Source organism: Camelus dromedarius, chromosome 10 (genome assembly GCF_036321535.1).
Source record: "Camelus dromedarius isolate mCamDro1 chromosome 10, mCamDro1.pat, whole genome shotgun sequence".
Taxonomy (NCBI): Eukaryota; Metazoa; Chordata; class Mammalia; order Artiodactyla; family Camelidae; genus Camelus; species Camelus dromedarius.
In genome coordinates, this window is record NC_087445.1 from 35,565,677 (window position 1) to 35,590,553 (window position 24,877).

The window sequence follows — 24,877 nt, forward strand, 5'->3', positions numbered from 1 at the left end:
TTGAAACAAAAAAATTTTTTTTTTCTTTTCATCCTCCCCTGTGGGAAAGGTAGTTAAACTTGGAGGGGAAAGAAGTTTAGGTTTAACACAGTAGTAAGTAAGAGAAGCTTAGAGAAAATGCATTGGTGGGATTGATAAGTGGATCCCTGGAAATCCAGTGTGGATGCAGAACCACGGGGCAGACCCATTTGCTGAAATTGTTTTATGCAATCTGAATAAGATCGGGAATGAGGCTTGACAGTATAAGCAAAGACTGTTCCATGCAAACGTAGCCAGAGCAAATGTCAAAAGGAGGAGGGATTCACAATTCAAAGGTCCCCCAGCCTGCAGTCCTGAAGGAAAAAAAAAACAAAGTCGAGGATAGATTTTTCTGACATGGTAAGTTTACAGAAAGTAGGTAAAAGTCCTTTTGGAGAAAATGATGAAAATGCAGTCTGGATTCTGAAGGATGATAATCATTTGATTAACAAATTCTCCGGAGTGCTATTTCCTGACACAGACGAACTTAGGAGAACCATCCAGTTCTCAGCTGAGTCGGGCATACTGGAGATGGGCAGAAGGCGTGCTAGTGCAGGGTTGGGTCCAGGCATGACCAGGGCTTTCTGGAGGAGAGGGTAGGAGCCGCAGGATGTACCTTCCAGGCTGTGGCTTCCTGGGCTTCTGTGGACCTGGACAGGTAACCAGGGGAGGGAGAGCCCCTTCTCAGCCAGACTCGAGCTCTCACCTGAAGATGAAGAAGGCAGTCTGACTGCACCGTGTAGTATGTAAACTGGGGAATCCTCACTGAGAAACACAGCCCTGCTGTTTCTGGGTATTTTCTTTCTACATGTTAGGACACGTGTGATAACACACAACGGTGGGTCCCTGGAACTGTTGGTCTCTTCGGTACAGGATTTACTGCCCAGTTCCTATTCTTGAGCTTTTATTGAATGCTTCGAGTGTGCCAAGCTAGCCTAAATGTTTTAATGCGTTATTTTACTTAATTATCTTAGCAACCATTTGAAGTCAGTACCATTCATACTTCCATTTTAATTGGTAAATAATTCAGTTCTTAAAAAGGTTGAGAAACCTACCCAGCTTTACCTAGCAAGTCAGCGGCAGAGCCCACACGTTTTTGCGTACAAAGCATGTGCTCTTAACAGTTGAAATTTAAACATTCACTGTAAGGATTTTTTTTTTAAAACTATCTTTTCAGAAGTCATGGGAAGACCAGTGGGAACAAAACAAACAGAAAAATGTCCAGCTGAGCTGTTCGGATTATCTGGGTGCATATGAGTGATTCATGTTTTTTTTAAAAAAGGGGAAAACAAAACACACACACACACACACACATCTTAGTAGAAACCTTTTCCTGTACTTCTCTAGCCCTGCAGGATGTGGGTGAAAAGTGACTCTCAATTCCCCAGAGTTTAGTACGGTTTTAGATTTGCTTTCTCTTCCTGTGCGTGTGCACGTTTCTTTCCTCTTTAATACGGAAAGCCTCTTTTCAGCTGTCTTCTAAAACCACAGGCTTCTCTCCCAGAAAAAAAGGAAAAGTCAAATGTAAAAAGCCATTTCACAGGATTTGTCTGTTTATTAGTTTTCTGAGCCCACTACTGATAGAACGAGTTCAAACATGATTCTTCATCAAGCATGAGACCCTGGAGATTTGCCTTTTTATTTTTTATTTTTTGGTGATTTGTTATTCTAAGGAGCATAAAGATCAGTGTAAACATATCCTAAGGCTAACTCCCTCTCTTTCATTGCATTTGAACTTGTGCAAGACAGAGATCATGAAGCTTCCTTAAATTGCACGCATTTGTCTTCAAAAAAGCTTTTTTTTGGAGTGGTAGTGGAGCGTGTACGTGCCAAGCTGTGGGGGAACCTGGGTCCCTTCTGTGATTTGCTTTGACCCTGACCAAGGTCTCTGTGATCTGGAGTCAGCAGCTGATTCTCAGAGCAGAGCTGCCTCGAGGAAAGTACATTTCTAGGATGGGAGATTTTAAGATTTAGTAGTCATGGACCTCTTTGCAAAACTGATGAAAGCTGAGAACTGTCTCCCCAAAAAAATGCCTGTCCACATGCCAGTTCATGAATCCCTTAGGGCCCATCATCCCCCCACTGACCCTACCCCAGGCTGAGGACCCCCCATCCTAGAATCAGGCAAACTCATCTCTCTCTCTCTCTTCAGGTCATCCTCTGAAGGGCCCACGCTCTGGATGGCTGGAATAGAATGTATAGTTGGCACTGCTGACAGTATCTCTTGCCCTGACATCTCCCTCACTTTGCAGCACTGAGCTTTAGCGCCGGATGAGGCGCTGTGGCGATCCGGGGAGGATGTGAGGTCACCCTTGTGCTGGTACCAGCACTGAACAAATGGGAATCTCTGCTGTTAACATTCCTCTAAGTGAGGCAGTACTGCTAAGGCTCTAGAAACAAATCAGGCAGGAGACTGCATTACTGTGTCAGCAGCCCAGCCAGAGAAAGGTGAACTAGACCCATATCAGGATACATCCTCGCTCTCATTTATCAGATATGTATTGCAGGCCTGCAGTGTATCAGCAAAAATCAAATGGAGGTGAATGGCCTCCATTTTTAATCAGTCACCATTCAGCATATTAAGTGCCATGGTAATATTCTAAGGCATCATGGAGAGTGGGATAGGTAACAGCATAGCTTGATTTTAAGGAAGGAGAAGAGTTCTCCAGGTGGGCAAAGAAGTAGAGCATACTTCAGGGAAGAGAGAATAACATAAGCTAAGCATGAAATGGCATGTCGTGTTCCGAGAACTAGAGTTGTTTGGTGTTGTGATAGTTAATAGTTATGGGGCATGTGAGATGAGGTAGGAGAAAAACTCAGTCAGGCACCAAAAAATGTCAAAGACCCTTCCTTGTGATACCAGGTCCTCTTAAGGGCTTAAAAGTGGCAAATCCAAGAATCCCAACCTTTGGACCCCAGCTTCTCTTGTTCCCAGATACGGACGATAAGCCTCCTAGCCTCTTGCTGACTTCCTCCTGCTTCCTGCCCCCACCACTTTCACATTTTGGCTTGAGATCTCAGACCAGAGGGCTCTATTTCCCTTGTATGACCGCTGGCCAGAAGACATCTGCATGACTCACTGACCTAGCTTGACCTGTGTACATCTTACCCTGCTCCCCACAGACTACTTCCCTCCTCTCCAGGTGCTCAGCCACTGCCTTTATTGAGACCCTGAAGCTTCATCACTTGGAGTTTTGCAGTAGCCTCTTTACTGGTTTTCACCATCATTGCCTTCCAGCATATTCCCCATGCTGCTGCCATAGTGATCCTCAGATCAGAAGACCACCAGCTCCTTAAGATCCTCTAGCTGAGGTCCCCGCTGCCTTTGGGGCAAAGCCCATGCATACTTCCTAGCTTGGAGCATTGAGATCCTTCCTGATCTGGTCCCTGATGTTCCTTTAGCATTTTTTTTTTTTTCAGCCTTCTCTCTCCCTTCTCCCCAGAGCATCCCCACCCCAGTCATTCTGATTTCCTGGACACATTCTCTAAAGGTTTTAGTCTTTTTGTGCATCTCTCACTTAGCTGGACCATTCTTCCCCTGTCTCCTTCACCTGGCCCGTACCTACTCATCTTAGGACTATGTAGGCATCACTGCCCACAAGACCACCATGCTGTGGTTCCCCAAGCCTCCAGGGTTAACCTCTTTTGTGAGATTGAGCACACTATTTTATTTATTCACATGTAGATCCTGAGCCTGAGAATCAAACCTTAATCTGTCTTTATCTTCAGTGCCTGGTGCTTAGTTTGAACTTAGTAACTGTTCATTGAAATACGTATTTAAACAAAGGAATAAACTGTTTGGGTATACTTCCAAAAAAATCTTATCTCTGGTGACTTTTGCGTATCTAATTGTTTTTTAAGTTCTGCCTATTTTGGAAGAAGTATCCAGTTTCACTGCAACGCCTGCCAGAGATGGCACTGAGAATTTAATAAAGCAGATGATCTCCGTTTTGAATCACTTGGGAGTTTTTTAAAAACTGCACTGACTGTCCCTGTGTTAAAAATCATTTGTGTAACAGAAGTATTTTTATCTTTTAATTATTTTCCCATAGAAACAATACTGTAAATAGTCATTAGACTTTATTTTATTCAGTGCTGAACCCTGTCTGCTTTAGGTGGGTGTACTGTCTCCCTAGCTAGACTGTAAATATCTCAAAGGCCAAAGCTCATTCCTTATACTTCTCTGCAGCTGCGTACCTGGCTTACTGTGTGCACTCAATGCATAGTACAAGATTATGAAATTAAAATTGAATTGAAATATATGAATTTCAATTAATTTTGGAAGGATAATTAGGAACTATTTTGTATTCATTTTTAATTTGCTATAACTATTTCTTCTCTGACAACTTATTCATGAAAAATCTGAAAATTAGTCTCATATCATTTAATTAATTTGATCAATTATTATATCCTCTATTTATTGATAACTCTGGGGAAATGACACAGATACAAAGTATATTAGTGAGAACTTGTGTGTGCAATTCAAATAGTTGTTACTCCTTCAAGTGGGAGTCAGATCAGTCTTGATAATTAATGACACAAATGACTTATTTTACATTTATTATTGTTTTTTGTAGAACAGCAAAGTTACTAATTTTTATGTAGAGTGGAACCAATTTTCTTTTTTCACACAAACATCTGTCACCATAAGTATTAATATTAATGAAATATTAATGAAACGAGTCTTAAGAATACTGAGACTTTTTGATGTACAAACTGGGATTTCTCTCTTACAGTGTATGACAGGCTCTAAACTTGAGCAGATTCTTCTTTAGCTGTGGGTGTGTTTGTATGGGTTACAATGTGGATTATTTTCTATAATAATTTAGCATTATGGCTAGTGCTTACCCCACAGCTGTCATTTTGTTTAGCATTAATTTTTTTGGCATTTAGTTTAGACACAATCTTTTCTTTTTTATACATACTGATTGTCTTCCATCATCTTTAAGGGAGGAAAAAATGCTATAGACCTAATAGAAAAAAGATGTACAGTACTTGTATTTAAGCTGTTTCCTTTCTCAGTAAGGAATTGGATTTTGTTTTTAGACTTTGGCTAACACGTGAGATAGGGACAGAGATACCATTGACTCCACATGTCTTTTCCAGACCTTGGAAGATTACTTACCAAAAAAAGATAAACATAAATGCACTGTTTTTAAAATTGTTTTACAGTCTAATCCCATAATATATTTTATTTACTCCATTGTTTTTGAATTACCTTATGAGTTTTGCTCTCTCTTAATAGTTATTTTGATAACATTTTAATATCAGCATAAAGCAAAGTTAAAGTTGGTGAACAAATAAATAAGATCAACTTACGGAGTCAGATTGTTTGAGCTGAAAAGAATCATAAAGCTCCTGAGAAACAGTGCTCTGGTCTGAGAGACATAGATGTCAATGCCTAGCCACGGCAGGTTTCCTTGTGAGAATAGAAATAAAGGCGTTGTCATGTATGTGAGGAATTTTTAAAAGTTTCCTACCTGTGAATCTTTAATACAAAATTTATTTTAAAATAATTGTAGGTTTACATGCTTGTCGTTGGAAGGAAAAATACAGAGAGATCTCACATATTCTTCACCTAGTTTTCCCAGTGATAGCATCAGACATAACCCTGGTACAATATTGCAACTAGGAAATTGACATTGGTACAGTCCCGTGATACTTTTCAGATTTCATCAGTTTTACATGCACTCATTTGTGTGTGTGCGTGGGTATGTATGTATATAGTTGTATGCAATTTAATGCATATGTAGGTTTATGTAACCACCACAGTCAAGTATAAAATAGGGCCTTCACAAAGGTCCCTCCCGCTCCCCTTCCGTATGTGGACACAGCCACCTCCCTGCCTTCCCACCCCTCCCCAGTCCCCTGCAGCCACCAGTCTGTTTTCCATCTCTGTACTTTTGCTATTTCAAGAACACATGGAATCACATGGTGTGTAACCTCGGAGGTTGGCTTTTTTTTCACTCAGCGTTGTACCCTCATGATCCATCCAAGTTATTCTCTGTGTCAGTAGTTTGCCCCTTCTTACTGCTGAGTTCTGTTTCCAGGTCTGGATGTACCGCAGTGCTGTCATTCACCCGCTGAACAACATGTGGGTTTTCTCTAGTGTTGGGCTGTGACAAATAAAGCTGCTGTGAATACTGCACACAGGGTTTTGCATAACCATGTTTTCACTTCTCTGGTATGAACACTCCAGTGCAGCCTCTGTGTTGTGTGCTAAGCACATGTGTAGCTTAGGAAGAAACCGCTGTACTCTTTTCCAGAGTGGCTGTACTGTTTCACATCCCCACCAGCAGTGTGTGAGTGATCTCGTTTCTTTTCATCCTCACCAGCATTTGCTGTTGTCACTACATTTACTTTTAGCCATTCTGATAGGTGTGTGTTTAAGTCTCTTGTTAAAAAATTATTTGAGTATATACTCGGGCAAAGCAAAAGATAAATCCAATAAAGAACTAGTTTGGGCGTATAGGAAAGTGTGTATAGAAAATGAAACAGAAGAACTTACAGGTAAGTCTAATGGCTGATCCTGCATCTGTGGGACTTCATGCAGTTGCCAAAGATTCCTAAGACCTGAGTACAGGACTTCAGCACTCATAGTAAGCATTTCTGTGAGACTTTAAGTGCTCGTAGCACTGCATCTAACTCTGTTCTTTAGACACTGGTATCTCTACACTGTATTGTTAATTATGTGGGTAACCATTTTATGTTTACCTACTAAAATCTGCTCTCTAGGAGAACGGAAACTGTAAGATTTCATTTTCCTTCCCTTGCAGTCACTTAACAGACTAGCAGTTGTCTCAGTGTTAATCTTTTGATGAAGCCTAAGAGATAACAACAGCATTTTTGAACTGATAAATCTTACCTAATCAATAAACATAATAAGAACAAGCTTTGATAATAGTCTGCCCATGAAATAGAGCCAGAGTAAGTCATCATATCAACGTTGTTAATTGGTGGATAATTGTTAGAAGTACATTTGTATTGCTTATTTGGCCACCGTCTGTAATGACCAGTAAATTAGTCAATTGCAACTGTGTTGACCTCTCAGTCTACTCAGGTATTTATTTAGGTGGTGACCAGTGTCCCCATTTAAGACTCCGTGTACAACACAGCTTTCACCAGCTCTGGAAAGGGGCTGACGTTTGTCCAGCTTTGGCAGTTGGTGCTGTTCAGCTCCAAGGCATGTGGGTGATGCCAGCAGTAACTAAAGAGACAAGATGATCCACACAAGAGGGTTTTAGGGCAGCTGTAAAAATCAAACTATTCTTGCTGTGTTGTTCATGCCTGACTTTCTACCCAGTAAGGGATACCTCAGTTTGAGCCAGACAGGTAATTCTCAGTATTTCGAAACATAGCTATTCCTGTTTGGGGTGAAGGGAGGATTCTATCTTAGATACAACAGATAGATACCAAAGTCGCTTAACATTTAAAACACATTCTACATGAAATGCATACACACAATGTAGTACTTAGTACATGATTTTGTGGGCAGTAAGGACACCATTTGCGAGGTTCATTTCTTCCATAGGTTGGTTCCATTAACATTTATTGTGGACATGCTCTGAGCCAGGCAGTGCTGGACATTGCACATAGATTGTCTCATTAATCCTCACAGCAGCCCTGTGGAGTGAGTGCTGTGATTCCATTTTGACAGATGAGGTGGAGACTCAGCAGAGGTTAAGCTTCCTTTGGTCCACAGAGCTGACAGTACTAGACCCAGGATTACACCCAGGTCTCTCTGACTCCAAAACCCAGGTTCTCTCATCTACACGCTCTCCTTAAGGGGCTTGTAAGTGTTATGGAAGAAAGTCTGCGGAAACAAAAAGTGTTAAGTTATAACATAGATGGATGCTTCAGGATGGGCTGAAGTGCCTGCTGGCCAGGTTTTCGAGCTCTGACACAGAGCTGGTGGAAAAGATGCTGTAGGGGTTAGGAAAGGGCTCCATCAAAGCCAAGAACTTGGTTTGGAGAAGGCATTGAGTAAATGAAATCTCACAACCTACTTCAGGGAACGAGGAAGAGAGGAAAATAGTGCCAAGTGACTGAGGAACACAAAGTAAAATTAGTAATTCAGACATTTAATTTTGAAAGTTTAATGAAAAGCATAATCAAGCCTGTTGACATTTGCCAACTGTTACCAACATGTGTGCGCATGAAATCCTATTAACTTAAAGCAAAACTTCTTTCTGCGAAATGCTCTGGTGACAGTGGAGTTGATTGTTTTTCAGATTTTGGGGAGAGGGGGATCAGGGACTGGATGTGTACCGTTGAGTCCTGTGTGAGCAGCTCTTGAGAATTCTCATTGACTACAGAAATTGAAGGATTATCAAGCCTTCAAAAACTGACAAGTTGTGTTTTTTTAACCCTCACTTCAAACCAAATGGATTTTATGAATATTATAAAAATTTCTACAGGAAAGAATGGAAATGAGAACCTGAAAATATCTTCCTTGACCCTAAAAAGTAAACTCCTTTTTCTTTTTCTTCCTAAAATAAAGATTACCTAAAGATTAGAGAACTCACGTATTTCCTGAGGTTGTGGTTACATGTCTAGCTAGCTTTAATTTGAAGTAACTTGTCACATATAAATATATAATAACCTCACTGAATAGAAGCTACGGCTTTGGCCTTATGAAATAGAAATAGTATGTGAGGGTTTTCTGCTTTTGTGTGAAAAGAACCTACCTGTCTTTGACATTGTGGCTGACCCGAGGTCTAGAGGTGAGGTCATTGTGGTTCCCAAATGGAAGGACTGACAGTAGCTGAGGGGAGGGAGCAAAGGGAAGGAAGTGTCCCCACGGCCAGATCGTCCTCCCCAGGGGAAGTCCTGGGAAAGCAGAGCAGAGCGGAGAGCTCCAGCAGGAAAGGGAAGTAGCCGCAGGGAGACATGACAGCGGACCCCTGGCTTTGAAGACGTATCTGGAAGGCTCTGAGTTTGGCCAGGGTGCATCGGTTATGGATGGCAGTGTCTGTCACACAGATGACCGTGTGAAGTAGAGCAGGGTTGTAAATGCCCAGGCCGAGGGAGACAGGAATCGCGGACCCTGGCAACTTACAAAATGGAGTTGAGACTCCATAGCTTAGGAGAAAATTCTGAAATCAGGTGAGAGACTAAGCCATAGAGACTTAAGAAGCATGTGAGAGTTCCCAGGGTCTGGAAAAATGTTACATAGTTTAGAAAATGGTTCAGAAATACGCCTTGTGGAAACACTTTTAAAGGGGGAAATCAGTTTGATTTTTGTAGGGCTTTATTTTAGTCATTCAGCACTCAGTGCATGTTTACTAAGTACCAGGTTCTGTAGAAACAGGGCCGCATGACTGCCTGGTGAAAGGCAACGTACTTTTTGGGCCACACTCTGGTTCTAGTTCTTTCCAAAAAGATCAGCACATACTGGCTTCTGAGAGGCTTTGGCTGACATCCATGGCTCCTCATCAGCCAGACTTTTTGTTTGCCTCCCCTCTCCTGCAAGTCAGTGTCCCTTTGATGTCACCAGTGTTCTTCCTTCAAAGAATTTTTATTTTTACTTTTTTTTTTTAATGGTGGTACTGGGTATTGAACCCAGGACCTCATGCATGCTAAGCATATGCTCTACCACTGAACTATCCCTTCCCCCCTCAAAGACATTTTTAAATTTAGTATTTTGATCCAACAAGTATAACTTTCTCTCCTCACTTTTGTTCTTCAAAATTCTGCACTTCTATATGATGAGGTAGAAAATTTGCATGAAAGAACTTCTGCCACCCCCCATGAGAGTGAAATGGCCAAGGACAAACTGTTATTAATGAATTTATGTATTAAACTTCAACTTTTTATTTTTAAAAAAGGGATGTATCTGTGCACTTCTCCACATGTATACTTGGAAAAAGTATTTTAAAAAGGATACATAGACCACTAGATATGTCAGCTGTCCACAGCTTTTGGGATGCCAGGAAATTAAAACCTAATGTTTATTTAAAATATCCTCATCCAGCCTGAAAGTGAGCCTGGCTGAGTCCCCATCTCCTTGACTTCCTCTCTTCACATCGCCACACAAAGACCTCGTTTGTAAACTTTGCCCGTATTTGGCCAACTCCAGCTGTTCCAAAGGCCAGCCATTCTAGATGCCAGTTCAGTGTCTGCTGTGCTTTCACAAACACGTGGTAATCTGGCTTCAGATGGTGATGGGCGTTCTCTGAAAGTGGAGATTCGTCATCCTCTGATATTCTCTTTATGAAAGAGCTGTACCACTTTTTTCTAGATTATTAGCAATTTCAGAAACTACATCTGAAACCTGATGCTCCGGGAGCAGAGAGAACTGTCACTCCGAGCTGCAAATTTATTTTCTCTACCCTGAGATATATAGGGAAAACAGAGTCTCTTAATTCCCCATGACTACTCTTGCTCAGTAATCCACATCCCCAGTCTTGAACTTATCAATTAATAATATTTCAGTCTCTTCGGGTTTAAGCATTCACCTCTCAATTTAAATATTCCTCTTATTCAAAGTTGAACTTTCTCTCAGGACTGGTGTAAATTGACCCTCTTTTCCACTCCTATACTTTAATTTTGACCATGTAGGTACATATGTAATTGTTTCTTAAATAAATTAAAATACCTTTAAGTCCCCAAAGAATTCATTTCTAGTGATACCTCCCACAACTTGGGTTTTCTGTCACTTATTAAAAACATACTCCACGGGTAGGTACTTACTGTTCTTCGTAAATTGTTTCAGTACAAATGGTGACCTTCCCAGACCTAAGATTCTTCCTGCCCTGTGGAACCTTTTATGATCTCAGAACATGGTTTGGCTTGATTTCTCTGGCTTCAGAGCACCACAGGAATCTCATTTGACAAATTCTACCTTACCTTCCTACCCAATTAGTTACATGGTATTCAGCAAATAGTTTTGAATTCTTACTTTGCAAAAGGTTCTGTGCTAAGTCTGTGGGAGGTATAAGAATGAGGAGGATATGGCCCTTGCCTCAAAGAAGCCTAGAGTTTAAACCTTAAGGCCAAAATTTTGAGGTCTTATTTATTGTGAACAGATTCTCTGATTCTTCTTCCCTCTCTTTGTTCGTTAAAGTGAAGAGGGGAGGGCAAGTGAAGGGGGAGGGAGGAGGAATTCCTGGGTAAAGACCCAGCGAGGGAGTTCACCATGAGGGTTGGACTGTAGTAGACAGTGATGAGGATTCAGGAATTTCACCTCATACACTGAAGTGGATGTGGAAACATGGCCTCTAAGTCTCACTGGACAGCCCGTTAGCCCCCAGGCTTTCAGCTGTCCCACCAGTTAAGCCACAGTGAGGCAAATCACTTGTGGGCTGCCCACTAGAAGATATATGGGGTGTACTTGACAATTTTAATACATTACTTTTGAGTGTTTTTACAAAATAATTTATTAAGACATTAATGTGTACAAACAGTGTCTATAAAGAAAAAGATCCAAAGCTCATCTAACATAGAAGCTGATAAATATATACTATTCACTTATATGTATATTTATATATCCATAGATGGATAGATAGAGCTTTTAAAATACTAGATGACTGTCTGTACTGTCTGTCAGGTATACTTCTGTTACTTTTAAACTTTTTAAGTGAGCAAAAAAAAAGCCTTGGTTCAGGTTAATCAAGCACAGCCTGGAATTCTAAATCACTGCTTTAGACACGGGGGGAAGGACATTATTGCCATGACTAGGCTAGGGGTTGAGTATTTATCTCAGTCTTCTTTACAAGCCAAGATTGTATGGCTTGTCACAGCCTGTTTTTTCTCTTTATTATATTAGCAAAGAACACTCTGAGCCTTGTTGAGGAAATTAAATTGAATTTAAAAGGCAGCATTCAGCTTTAACTGGACTTGCACATGCAGGTAATTCTGGAGCTGTTCTCCAGGGAGCCAACTTTGGGAGGAATGGCAGACCCTTGGATTCATTTCATCCTAAGCCAATGGGTTCAGAAATGTCTGTTTGCCTCAAATCTTCAGGATGCTGTTTTGAATTGTCTTGTGTCATTGAATTAACACAAATATTTTTGCCCATCATTTACTCTTTATTCAGTGACTAGACTAGACTAGTTGGAAGAATTACTCAAGGCCCTTAATACGCCTTCCTATCAGCTCTACATTTTATTAATGTGGTTATTAGATCTGCCAACAAAGAATGATCAGGTGAGATGAGTATAGAGCATAGCAGCTTTCCTGCTTTAACCGTTTTAGTTTAATTTTTATTTGTATCTGTGCCATTTCTAGCCTGTCATCAGTGGAGATAGTCCTAAGTTAACTCTAAACAGGTGTATAAATGCTTTTTCATATAAGCATTTCAAAGCAATATATCAAACTTTATTTTCTGAAAAATTCAAACATATACAGAAGTGGACAGAATATTATAATGAACCCCCATATACTCTGCACTCAGCTTCAGCAGTTTTCAGCTCGTTGCCAGTAGTGTTTCACCCCACTGCCCGCCTCCTCATAGAATTTGAAGCACATCCTAAGCTCACGTCATTTTGCTCAAACGTGTTAGAATCCCTAAAACTGAAGGACTCCTTTTTTAAAAAAATAACTAGAATCTCTTAATCATATTTTTACAGAATTCGTAATTCTTACTAGTCAGTGTTCAGATTTCTAGTTGTTTCAGAAAAAAAAGAACCTTTTTTATAATTTGGATAAGAATTTAAATAAGGTCTCTTTGTTAACTGAGCCCCCTCCCCTTGGTCATTTATTTTTTCATTGTGGATATTTGTTGATGGAATTGATTTGTTTGTTCCATTGTCCAGATTTGGCTGATTACATCCCCATAATATCCTTTAATATGAGCCTCTCTCCCCTATTTTTCCTGTAGATTGATTGTTGGATCTAGAGGTTTGGTCAAATTTAGCTTTGATTTTATTTTTGGTTTTCTCTCCTCCCATCCTCAGGCACACAGTGTCAGAATGCCTTTCTTTCTGTGATATTAGCAGTGTCAAGGACCACTGACTAGATCCGTTAATTCATTACAGGTTGTAAAATGGTGATGTTCTTGGTTTATCACACATTAACTAGAATGCTCAAAGGATTTCCAAACAAGAAGGTGCCTAGCACATAATAGTTGCTCAATAAAATAATGAATAGAGTAATTTCCGTAAGAACCCCTGTGACATGGGAAATTATTAGAAACCTTGCTTGCTTAAGATCTGATCAAAGAGCATCTCTTTCCTCCTAGAATCACCATTTGTCTCCATTTTGCATAAGATATCAACAGATTACTTGAATTGCCGCTCTTAATATCCTCTAATACTGGGTGCCAGTTTTTAAGTGAGGCTGTTTTCAACAGTTGTTTGGACCCATCTGATGATTATTCTCTCTCAGTCTTACGCCAGCTTAACTTTGCATTCCTTACAGATTTGAAAAGCAGAAAAACGGAGGGTAGGAAAGCTAAGGAAGCCCCGAGGTGTGTTTCATAACAAAGCCTCCATCTTAAACTCAGCACCAGGCACTCTTGGATGGTTAAAGGGTCTTTGAAGTTGACCCAGCCTGTAACATGCTCTTTTCATAAAGACCTCTTAAAAAGAAATGTGATCTTCTTACCAGATTCCACGCTCAGCCTAGTTTATAGCGAACAAGCTTGTCTTTCATCTGCCATTTAGTTGTGTGCCCGAAAGAGTCTCTAAGTAACAGCTTGATTTTTGTCCTAGACACATGCATATAAATACCTCTGGTGTGGGAAGGCTTGAAAATACCGTAGACTATTATCTTTATTTTTTCTGACAACCTAGAGCTTATAAGCACAGTAAATGCTTTTAGTGCTAAACATTTTTCACAAGCATTATAATCATGAAGCACAATATCTAAATTCTTATATTTGAGATACAGGACGTCATGCTATACATTCTTTGCTGCTGAATGTTTTGGTTTTCACTTGCTTATCCGTATGGAAAGCAGTATAACAAATGCATGTTTCTGCTGTGGTTAGAGTGCGCAGCAGAGAGCGCTAGGTAAAACAAGCCTTTGGTGAGCAGAGTTGTCTTCTGTACAATAGGAAAAACAGAGATCAACCTAGGGTCAAATTTTATTCCATAGAAGGGCACTGATCATGTGCTCGGGTTTTCAGAGGGGAGATCGGTTCTTAATATTTGTGGGTATCATGAGTATAGTCTTCTTGGAGGGGAGAGTTGAGCTAGGCCTTGAAAAGCCAGTAGGATTTGAAGTAAGGACCTTCCATGAAACAGCGTGAGTTGTTTGTCTTGTGTCTTCAGGGTACATTTAGGGGTAGATAAGGGATTTCAGTTTGACTAGCTTAAGAGGTGTCTCTAGACTATTAAATAACAGAGAGTTGTTGGCTGGGGCCATAGTCACAATGACCTTCAGAGTCACCTGAGCAGTGATGAGAGACTGCAGCCTTTGAGGAGGAGTATGATGTGACCTGGTCAAGCGAGGGTGTCGGAAATGGATCAGAAAGGGAAAAAAAAAGTGTAGTTGAACTCAAAGCATTGGCAAGGAGGATCTTTTTGATTATAGAAGCCACAGGATTGGGCACTTATGAAGAGAAAAGGAGTCATGGAGTCCGAAATCCACATTAGAATGATTTCAGATAAAAGAGAAAAGTGAGAAAGAACTGCTTTGGGAGAGATAAGAGTCTGGGGTTGCAGCAAGACAGTGCGCAGTAATTTAAATGTCTAGACAAGCATGGGAAACACAGGGCTGGTGCTTAGGAGTGAATTCTGACTAAAGGAAACATTTTCAGAATGGTCTATAGAGAGATGATAGCTGGAATCTACCCTAAAAGTTATCTATTGGCATCTCCCTGGAGCTCCACCTCATTCAGGTACCCTTATATCTCACCTGCACTATTGATACCCACTCCCCAGTCAAAAGTAGCTCCCCCTTGTGTGGGGTATGTCCACAGCATCCTGATTTTTCTTTCCAGACCTTATTCCAATCTGTGGTGCTTGTGTAATTTTGAGAATGGTATAATTGTCTGTTTTTCTGACCCCTGACAATCTGGCAACTTCCATGGTGCCTAGCACAGACTAGACTTTCAACTTTTTTCCCCCCAAACAAAAAGAGTAAATGAATCACTACCAAAAAGTCAAGAAATAGAAGAGTTGAAGAGAAAACTCTGGTGGATATCTTTAGGGCGTAGAAGACAAGGCCGGGAAAAACAAATAGGAAGGCAAAGAACCAAGAGAAGGTGAGGAGAGAGGATGGATGGAGATTCCAGTGGGGGTGGTCAGCAGTGGTGGATTCCACAGGTGGAGGAGAACAGGGACAAGAAGAACTAGCATTTATTGGGTGCCTTCTGTATGCCAGTGACTGTCCTAAGACTTGACAGGGATTACCTTAGTCTTCACACATACTCTGTGAGGTAGGTGTCCCTATTATCTCTGTTTTACAGATGAGAATGCCAGGCCCAGAAAGATTACATACATATTCTGCTCCAGTTCAAACCAGTGCGGGAGCGACGAGTCAAACCAGGTCACCTGGCCCCAGAGCATGGAGTCTTCACCACCAAGCAGCCACTTGGACTCCTTTTAGCAGAGGGACAGGGTGCAGTGGCTAAGGACTATGGTACAGAGGATGGAAAAGGAAGAGGACCAGCCACTCTATGTCCTTTGGCTGTGAAAAGAGGATATAGCAATGCCTGTCATTCTAAGGGCATCTCCCACCTAAGGGGCCAAATCTACAGAAATCACGTGTGAATGAGAGCATCCCTGATGAGTTGCCAGCCATGACAGCCTAGAGAATATGCTTTATTTCAGGAACAGGTAGTTTTGATCACGTCTACAGGATATTGTACCAGCTGCTTTGACGTTGACTTTTTTTTTTTAACCACATTATTACTGACTTAAAATAGTCCTTGAGAAAGAAGAGAAAAAATAATCTGGCTCTGACAGTAAAAAGCCTTGTGATATTTCAGCTTTCTTTCAGTTTTACATACATCTGTGAATCCTTCCTGCTTTGGCTTTTTTCACAAGTGAGGGAGTCAAGTCTTGGCCCCGCTGGGTGGAAACGCACCTGTGTTTGCGTGGCAGCTGTGTTTTGCATAGCAAATGCACAGGTACAGAATCCACCAGCAGCAGTGAGGTAAGGCAGACATACCGGGAAAAAATGTGCGCCTGAGTGACTAGACTGGCGTCTGTCATATTGCAGGATGGTGCACCCTCTCAGTGCTCACAATGAAGATTTTGGCAGACTCATCGATTCCTTTAATTAAGGAGCTGAGAGATATGAATACAAAACTGTTTTTTTCCTAATGGATGCAGATCTGCAAAGCACATGACTAAAATCTGTTCCCCAAACTTGCCATTGCACAAATTTGGGAAATTGATTTAACATATATACCTATATATTTGTCTTTTTCTTCCGTAACATTTTTTTATGGATGGTGACTTTCCCTAACCCCAAATCCAATGGTCATGCTCAGCTTTCTACACAGTAAGAGTAGAATTTATCTTTTTTTTTTTTTAAAGGCTTTCACTTGCTGTCTGTCCACTCACTAGAATCCTGTCCTCCTGAGGACAGTCCAGCCCCCTTCAGGTATGCTGATGATCCCAGGAAAAGGACAGAGAAAAATAAACTGTTTAAACTGTATTTGTAGTTCTTTCTTAGTTGATTCTCAGAGTTTTGGTTTGTATATTTTTCAGGTAAACCCAGACTAATATTTGTCCACTGAAAACATAGAGATCATTTCTTACTTTGTCCAGTAGTTAAAATTGGACCACAGCCTGACTTCATATCACTCATAAAATGCACATGTTCTCTTTGGACTGTCCTTGGGCAAGAAAGGAGACTGCAAGTGCAAACAAAGCTGTTCAGGTTAAATAATGCATTAAAAATTTTATAAGAAATTATTTTTTAAAAATTATTGTCTAAAGCTTATTCACAAGCAGTATTGATGTGTGGATGCTTTGCAGAGAAAAATAAAACAAATATGATGGTGTCCAGGAGGGCCTTTCAGTCTTCACCACTCTGGATGCATGTTAGGAACATTTGCAACATGGTCTCAGGGACTGATTAGAAATTGCTTTTGAAGCCAGGTCACTGCTTTGGAGGGAACATTTTCCCGTGGGCATTTTGGGCTGTGCGGGGCACAAGGCTGTGATCTGTATCCTTTGAACACAGGACTGTTCCCTCAGGCAGATTGCAAGGCTGTTACTTTATAGCCCATTGACCGGAATTTGCTGTGTCAGCCAACCTTTTCCTGTCCAAACAGCGCTACTGGGTACCAGCAACCCAGAACTTTTAAGGTAATTGGGATGCGCCAAAAGGGCACTGGTAGGCAGGCTAGAAGTGCAGTCATATTTCTGTTGGCTTTTTATGAATTTTTGTTTTGAGAAGTGTAACCCCAGGGGTGTTGACTTCAGGCTGACACCTTGAATGTAAGCAGTGAGTCGCCATGAGTCATCATCACTGTGATGGTAGCTAGCAATTAATTGAGCACTTTCTTTGTAGCAGGATTTTTTCTAAATACTTCATCTGCATTACCATATTTGATTTTCATAAGCACCCTACGCAATAGCTAATGTTACTGTCACCATTTTAGTGAGGAGGAATCTGAGGCTCAGGGAGGTGACGTAACTTGCCTAGGGGCAGTGTTTGCTCCGTATCCTGCATATCCTTCTCCAGCAGTCTCTCTAAGCAGGGACACGCCAGCACTGACAAATGAGGATAGGAAAGCTGGCTTCTGCAGATGGTGGTCATTGTGCAGTGCTGGTGAAGCTCTCGGTGCGGGGGTGCGCTGTTCCCAAGCCATGCTGTCAGGGTGGTGGAGAATTAGGAAGGCTAAGAACCTTCTACACGTGTTTCTGTCTGAAGAAAGCATCCAATATCTGTGAGTGTTTTCTTTTAAGAGGCTGGGTCCTTGACAACCCTGACACAAACCTACCTTACTGTCTTCCTGGCTCCGTGCTGCTTTCTGAAGGGGTAGGGCACTAATGTGCCTCCACGGAGAACCAGCCGGTGGGTCTGATGCTACAAGACTGGAGGAGGAAGGAAAGATGATAGGAAAGGCTCACCACTGACCCATCCTGGCGTCACTCCTCCCCAGATTGGGGAACTGGTTCCCCATTGCTGTCAGGCTACTCTCTGATCTCTTAGAAACTTCCATGGCCTAAACTGCTTAAATAATAAGATTCACTCCCCGCTCTTGCTTGTGTCCTTTCCAAAAGTACTCAACTTAGTATTCTGAAAGGTGAAGGGGGAGCACTCTGCAATAATTGATACCCACTTCCAAGCCACTTAAAGTTTCCTCATTGCTGGAAGGGATGCATAAGACCCAGGGATAACCATATTTTTCAAAGACCTTGTATGCTGTAGTTCACTAGGCCTGCTGCTAAGAGGCATCCAGGACGTGGCAGCCACAGGTATTTGAATCCTCCGGCCCCACCCCTCTCAGTATGTCATAAACATCTGATCAAAAGCAGTTGGTGCAGATGCTGACTGCTATATATGAAGAGTCCTACTGTGTGGCACGGGGAGCTATAGTCAGTACTTGTAATGGCTTGTAGTGGGGAGGACTGTGAAGAGGAAGATGTATATGTGTGTATGGCTGAGTCGCTGTGCTGTGCCTCAGAAACTGGCTCAGCATTGTGGACCAACTATGCTTCAGTTAAATGAATGAAAGAGTGAGTGAGTAAAAAAAAGGCACTTGAGCTGAGGGAGAATAAGAAGCATAAGAAATTCTGGGTACATAGTCAACCCTGGTGAAACAATTACCTATAGACTCTGATCATCAAAGCCATCTCCAAACTAGGGCACAGCGACAGATTATCATGTCAGTTCAGAGACAGCTATTCTGCCACACAGGCTTGTCTTACTTTCTGGGCTATTTAGATTTCCTGAGCAGCTTCGTGTGAGAAATGCCAGGCATTAAAAAAAATCTGTTGTGGAGGAGAATCATAGACAAACTATTAGGAGAAGGACTTTATCATAGAGGAAAATACCGCATTTTCAGTTTCTCCTCCTGAATACCCTTCTTCTGTTGAAGAAGGGTCCTGAGCATCAAAGACCCACCCATGCTCTGAAGCTGTGTTGACTGCCTGCCTTGTATCTCATTGTTATGTCAGAACATTGCTGTCTTCTTTGTCTGGCTGCAACCAGCTACTTTTAATTCCTTCTCTTCCCCACTGTTTGCTGAGTGGATAGTTAAGCATTAAGTCCTATTCTTTGTCAAGACCATACATTTTAAAAAGATTTGCTACAGGGAACCAAATGTTAACTTTAAAAAATAAGCTTTGAAGAGGAGACCACTGAACTCTAGCAAGATGAAAATTTTGAGAAAAGAATCCAAACAAAAGGCCATTCCAGCTGGGTCTCCGTGCTGAGGAGGGTACAAGCTTGTAGAGACCATTGATTGTTGGTTTCTCTCTTCTAGTGCTTAAGACTGTGGATGCTGGAGTTGCCTACTTGGGTTTGAATCCCAGCAATGCTACTTATGATTTTTGTGATATTGAGCAAGTTACTTTATCTCTCTGTGTCTCAATGTTTTCATCTGTAAAATGGAGACAGTAGTAGTACCTAGCTCAAGAGCCGTGACGATTGAATCCAAGTGAACCACTTAGTACCTGGCACATGGAAACTATTCAATAAATGCTATTAGGGAAACATTCATGGAATATTAAGGAAAGATGTTCTTACTCTAGATTTGCATAAAAATATCATCTTGGAGCCATGAGGATAATCCTTACTGCACATGACCTAATAATAACCTCAAATGTTTTTATTTTGATTTTTTTCCTCTATCAGCCACCACCTGGGAGAGAAGCTGGAGCTGCATATCTGCATATATAGAGCTCTCTGGTTCTGTGCAGATGAGACTTATGAGCCATTTGAGTGACTGGCCTCCTGGTTCTTTTTCTTCCTCAGGTGCTGGAAAGCTTCAAGATCATGGACTATAGTCTTTTGCTGGGAATCCACATCTTGGACCATTCCCTCAAAGAGAAAGAAGAGGAAACTTCACAAAATGTGCCTGATGCTAAACGTCCTGGGATGCAGAAGGTCCTCTACTCAACAGCGATGGAATCCATCCAGGGTCCAGGGAAATCTGGAGATGGGATCATCGCAGAGAACCCGGACACGTAAGTGCAGCCATCCGCCCACACACTCTCTTGATCACGGTGGCCCACGTCATTGGGTAACTAAATGCAATCACGCTTCCTTTGTGGTGGCTCTTTAGTGATAGATTCCTACCTGGCGCTCAGATGGATTAACCCAGCCTTCATTTCCATTCATCCACAGATGACTAGATGAGTGGCTGTTTTTCAAATTATTATCATTCTTTCACCCATATGGTTTCTCTTTTCAAATGGCTCTACTTTTTAACAATAGCTAAAAATGTTTTTACCCCTATTTACGGCATATTCAAAACATCCACCACAGAAGAGGGAATATACTTTGAATAAACATGTATCTAAGCAAATGCATGATAGGAATTATGTCCACAATTTAGAGCTTTTTATCTGCAGAGGAGGATTCTGTTGTCCTAGTCCTACACCCTGGCAGATGTGGTCTCTTTCTTCCACCAAATGTAATAGTAGCTATAGGCTTAGTTTGCATGTATAAAGTGCAAATTGACTAACAATTACAACCAAGGAAAATTATTGAAATGGTTGACTGTGTCCCATGTATGGATTAGCTGAGCAAGGAGACTGAAAGAAGTCATTTTCCTTGACTGTAAGTGCCTGCTTTGTAAGAGTCTCCGACAATGACTAAATCACAGGTATATTTCACTTTATAAAGGATATTCATCCATATTAAAGATTTTTTTATTCTTGCTATAAATCCATCTAAATGTCCATTAATTGATTTAACAAATTTTCCTATATCAGTATAGTGAAATACTACACAGTCATTAAAAACACATTAGCAATGAATATGAGAAAATGTTCTCATTTAGCAATCTGAAAAAATCAGATTATAAAACATGATAAATAATGGCTTTTGCGGATTAATAAATACACACACACAGGAAAACTATACCCAATGTTAATAGTGGTTATCTTTGCATCCTAGGAATGGATTCTTTATATATTTTTTCTTTATGCTGTTCTACATTTTATTTTAAAATCTTTTTTTTAAGATTCCACATATAAGTGATATCATATGGTATTTTTCTTTCTCTTTCTGGCTTACTTCACCTAAAAATGAACTTATTTACAAAACAGAAACAGCTCACAGACAGAAAACAACCTCATGGTTACCAGAGATCAAAGCGGGTGGGAAGGGGTAAATTGGGAGTTTGAGATTTACAGATACTACCTACTATATATAAAATAGATAAACAACAAGTTTATGCTGTATAGCACAGAGAACTCTATTCAGTATCTTGTAGTAACCTATAATGAAAAAGAATATATGTATGTATATGTATGACTGAAACATTATGCTATACATCAGAAATTGACACAACATTGTAAACTGACTATACTTCAATTTAAAAAATGCAAATACAAAAAAAAATTTTTTTTAAAGATTGAATGGAAATTGGGATCTGATATCAGTGCAGTAAAAATATGATCTCCTCTAGGAAGGAAAATTAAAGTAGCAGCTTTCACTTAAAAAAAAAACCTCACAGTGAATATATAGAAGTGTTTCATTTTTAATGAGCAATATTTTAAAATACTTTAAAAATTCTTGCTCGTGGTCTTTAAATAGGAATACTTTTTAACTGGATTCTTCCCATCCAGCTCTTCAGAATTGACAGCTATGGTATTATTCTTCTTTGTGGGAAGGACATCATTTTGAATTCCCAGGAAGGCTTTAGCTGAAGCCCAAAAAAATGGTGAAGGGAGAGATAGTTCAGAATTCTTAAAGATAGCCCATTTTCATTTACAATCTGTTTATTAAAAATGATTTTTAATTTCCTCTTCATATAAAATGCTTTCTCTCTTGCTCTATCCACAGAATGGGAGGCATTCCAGCAAAAAGCCATAGGGGAGAGAAACTACTTTTATTTATGGGCATTATTGACATCCTGCAATCATATAGGTAAGAAATTTGAGAAATTAGTCTTTTATTATTTCAAAATTAGTCAATGAAAGTGTCTGAAAATTCACCACATGGGAGTGACTTTACACTTTTTCTTTTTCTGTTCATTTATGTTTAGGTTAGTGAAAAAGTTAGAACATTCCTGGAAAGCTCTTGTTTACGACGGGGTAAGTGATTATTATGCTCATTGTTAAACTGGATATTTTTCTTGATTTCTCAAGACTTCAAAGTGTGTCTAGGAAGCCATGTCACTTGAAGAGGAGAGGAAGCAAGATCTTTATAAACTCAGAATCTTAGGCTAGCAGATTGGTTCTTATCTCACGACAACAGAAATGTGACTAGCCCTTCAAATAGAAGCCATCCAGCTGAGTGACTAGGTAGAGACCAGGAAGACAAAATGATGTCTTGTTTTTATGTGCAGTCTGAGGGGCCCAATTATGAGTTGGTGAGAACAAAGAGGAGACTTTCCATAGGCACTGGGAAGACCAGTAGTACAGGTTAACTGAAGTTTTCCCAGGACCAAGCTTCACAGAAGTTTGAACCTGACTTTGATGGTAGACAGCCCTAGGCTTTGAACCCTGCGTTCACCACTTTACTAGCCACGTGACCCAGACACATGGCTTGTTTGACATCTCTTAGTCTGGTTTCCTGTAGCCGGGGCATACTAACAGTACCTAGTACCCATCTCATAGGCTGATGTGAAGGTTAAATTAAAGCATGCACTTTAATGTTCCTAAACACAAATGGGTGCCTGACACATAATGAGGACATAGCAAGGGAAAACTTTTCAGTTGTTTTGGATTTATATGTAACAAAGGCTGACTGATATGAGGATGTCTTTTGGACCCAGAATTGGCATGACTGAAGAAAACAGTTATCAAAAAGCAGCCTCTCTTTCTGTTTGTCTGTCTGTCTCTCTGTCCACATACACATACACACACACACACGCACGCACGCACACATGCACGCAACTTCCTATCTGGATGTCAGATTTGAACTTCCTGCTGCTGACAGAACATTTATGGCCTCAGCCTCCCTCCCTTAATAACCTGAAGTGACACTTCCAAAGAATATATTGGTCACAGATTTGCTCACACATATTTTTAAGACGTTAGCAGACATGTTCCTTTGAAAAAAGATAAATTATAGTTGCTATTCTTCTTTCTCAGAAAAGAACACTCGCTTCCTCTGTTCTGTGAAAGACTGGTAATAACCTTTCAGTGTGAAAAATCTGCATTTTGTCCACAGGTGAAGGAGTGACCTTCGTCAGAATGCACTTTTAAACAACGGGTTAACAAGGTTGTTTCTCAGAATTAAACTTAGACTGATTTTTCAAATCGAAGATTCTTTTTATAAAGAGACCAAGATAGTAGGTTAATTTTTTCCCTTCTAGCTAAGAAAAGTAGCAACTGCCTAGTGCCTTGAACATGGAGGGGAAAGAGAGCAAACAGCCCCTGTTTCATTCTCTTCGGTTTTCTGAGACAGCTTCAGTTCCCTGAGATTTCTCATCTGAATGGCGTAGTCTGCAGTTGGTCAGATGGTCAGATGCTTCTAAGGAGCTCCTACCTTTTTCTAATTAAGACGTATCTTCTGTTTTTGGTGTTTTTTTTTTTAAGAAAATCTCTGAGCTGATTATGTATTTGTGTGATTGTAAGCAATAATTAAGACATTTGTGTCTGTCTACAAATGTGCCTCTGATTTAAACAGTGCTGCTTCTTGGCAAAGAGAGCCACAGTCTGACTTCTCTTGGAAGTCAGGGGTTGAATCTTAATCATCTTGCATCCTACATATTTCTAAATGACAATACTTGTTGGGAATTTTTCTCCGCGTACAACAGGAGCAGGCAGACATACTGGGGAGAGTGTGTGTCAAACCAGCGGGAGATTTTCCACCACATCTGCAGCATCACTGATAGTCTAGAGGACCACTGTCACTTGGCCAAAGAGGGTTCCTTCATAACACGCTGATTGCAGAATTACTTTATGCCTCGTGCAACACCCAATTTCACAGATGAAAAAACTGAGGCCCTGAGATACTGTCTTTACCCAAGATCACACAGCTTTTTCGAATTAGAGCCAACACCAGAACCAGGTCTCCAGATTCTGGTCCCATGTGTGTTTTTTCTTCTGAACCTACTGCAGACACTTTATAGTTTCAAAATGTAAATTTTTAGACGCTTCCCTGTTGGAATCCATAAACCTGGATTCAAAATGGATCACTTAAATAAGCAACTTACTATTTCCAGGAATGCGTATCTTGGGTAGTAAATAAATGACTACAGAATAAACATGGAATTATCCCCTTCATCCATTTCCTTTCCTGGATTTGTAATAAAATGCCCCTTCAGTCCTAAAGACTCCTACCAAGCATGAGAGAATTGAGTTAACAATTTAATTCAATTCAACTCTATCTAACTAGTAGATAATTCAACGTTAACAGGGGTCATCAGTCAGCCTTGTCTCCTAGGAATCTTCCTCGTGTCTACATACCTTACTTTTGGAAAGTGAAACCAGCACACTTTTTTTCCCCTTCAATCCCGCTCTTACATTATAGCTGTTCTGCTTGTTATGTCCCCAGTTTTTGTCTTGCCTGAAAGTGATATGTCTTTGTTCCAGATGACAGTTGAGACACTAGTTGCCTGTATTTTTAAAAAGGAATTTCAAAGCCCCTTATGGGACAAATGGAACAAGGATCAGCTATTTGGGTTTATAAAGCAGAGTATTTTGCTGTCTCTCCCCTGCCCTTCTTAATGCTCTGTTTCACCATGAATGTATGTACTCAAGATTAAGTCTTGATCCTCCTCCCCCAGCCTAACTCCTAGGCACACAGCACATGGGGCATTGCTCTTTTCTGGCTCCAGACACCCGTGCCTCTGGTTAAGGGCATTGGCTAACAGAGAACCAATTGCCTAGAGCTT

At 40.6% G+C, this 24,877-nt stretch overlaps 1 protein-coding gene across 3 annotated transcripts in view; it reads left to right on the forward strand.

Moving 5' to 3' along the window:
- Window positions 1-24,877, forward strand: part of PIP5K1B (phosphatidylinositol-4-phosphate 5-kinase type 1 beta) — a 283,518-nt gene that overhangs the window by 180,699 nt on the left and 77,942 nt on the right. For all 3 annotated transcript variants that reach the window (XM_031449831.2, XM_064490259.1, XM_010999784.3), the window contains exons 8-10: window positions 19,840-20,051; window positions 21,877-21,960; window positions 22,079-22,127. In XM_031449831.2, coding sequence (XP_031305691.1) covers window positions 19,840-20,051; window positions 21,877-21,960; window positions 22,079-22,127 — 345 coding nt within the window. The remainder of the gene's footprint in view (window positions 1-19,839; window positions 20,052-21,876; window positions 21,961-22,078; window positions 22,128-24,877) is intronic.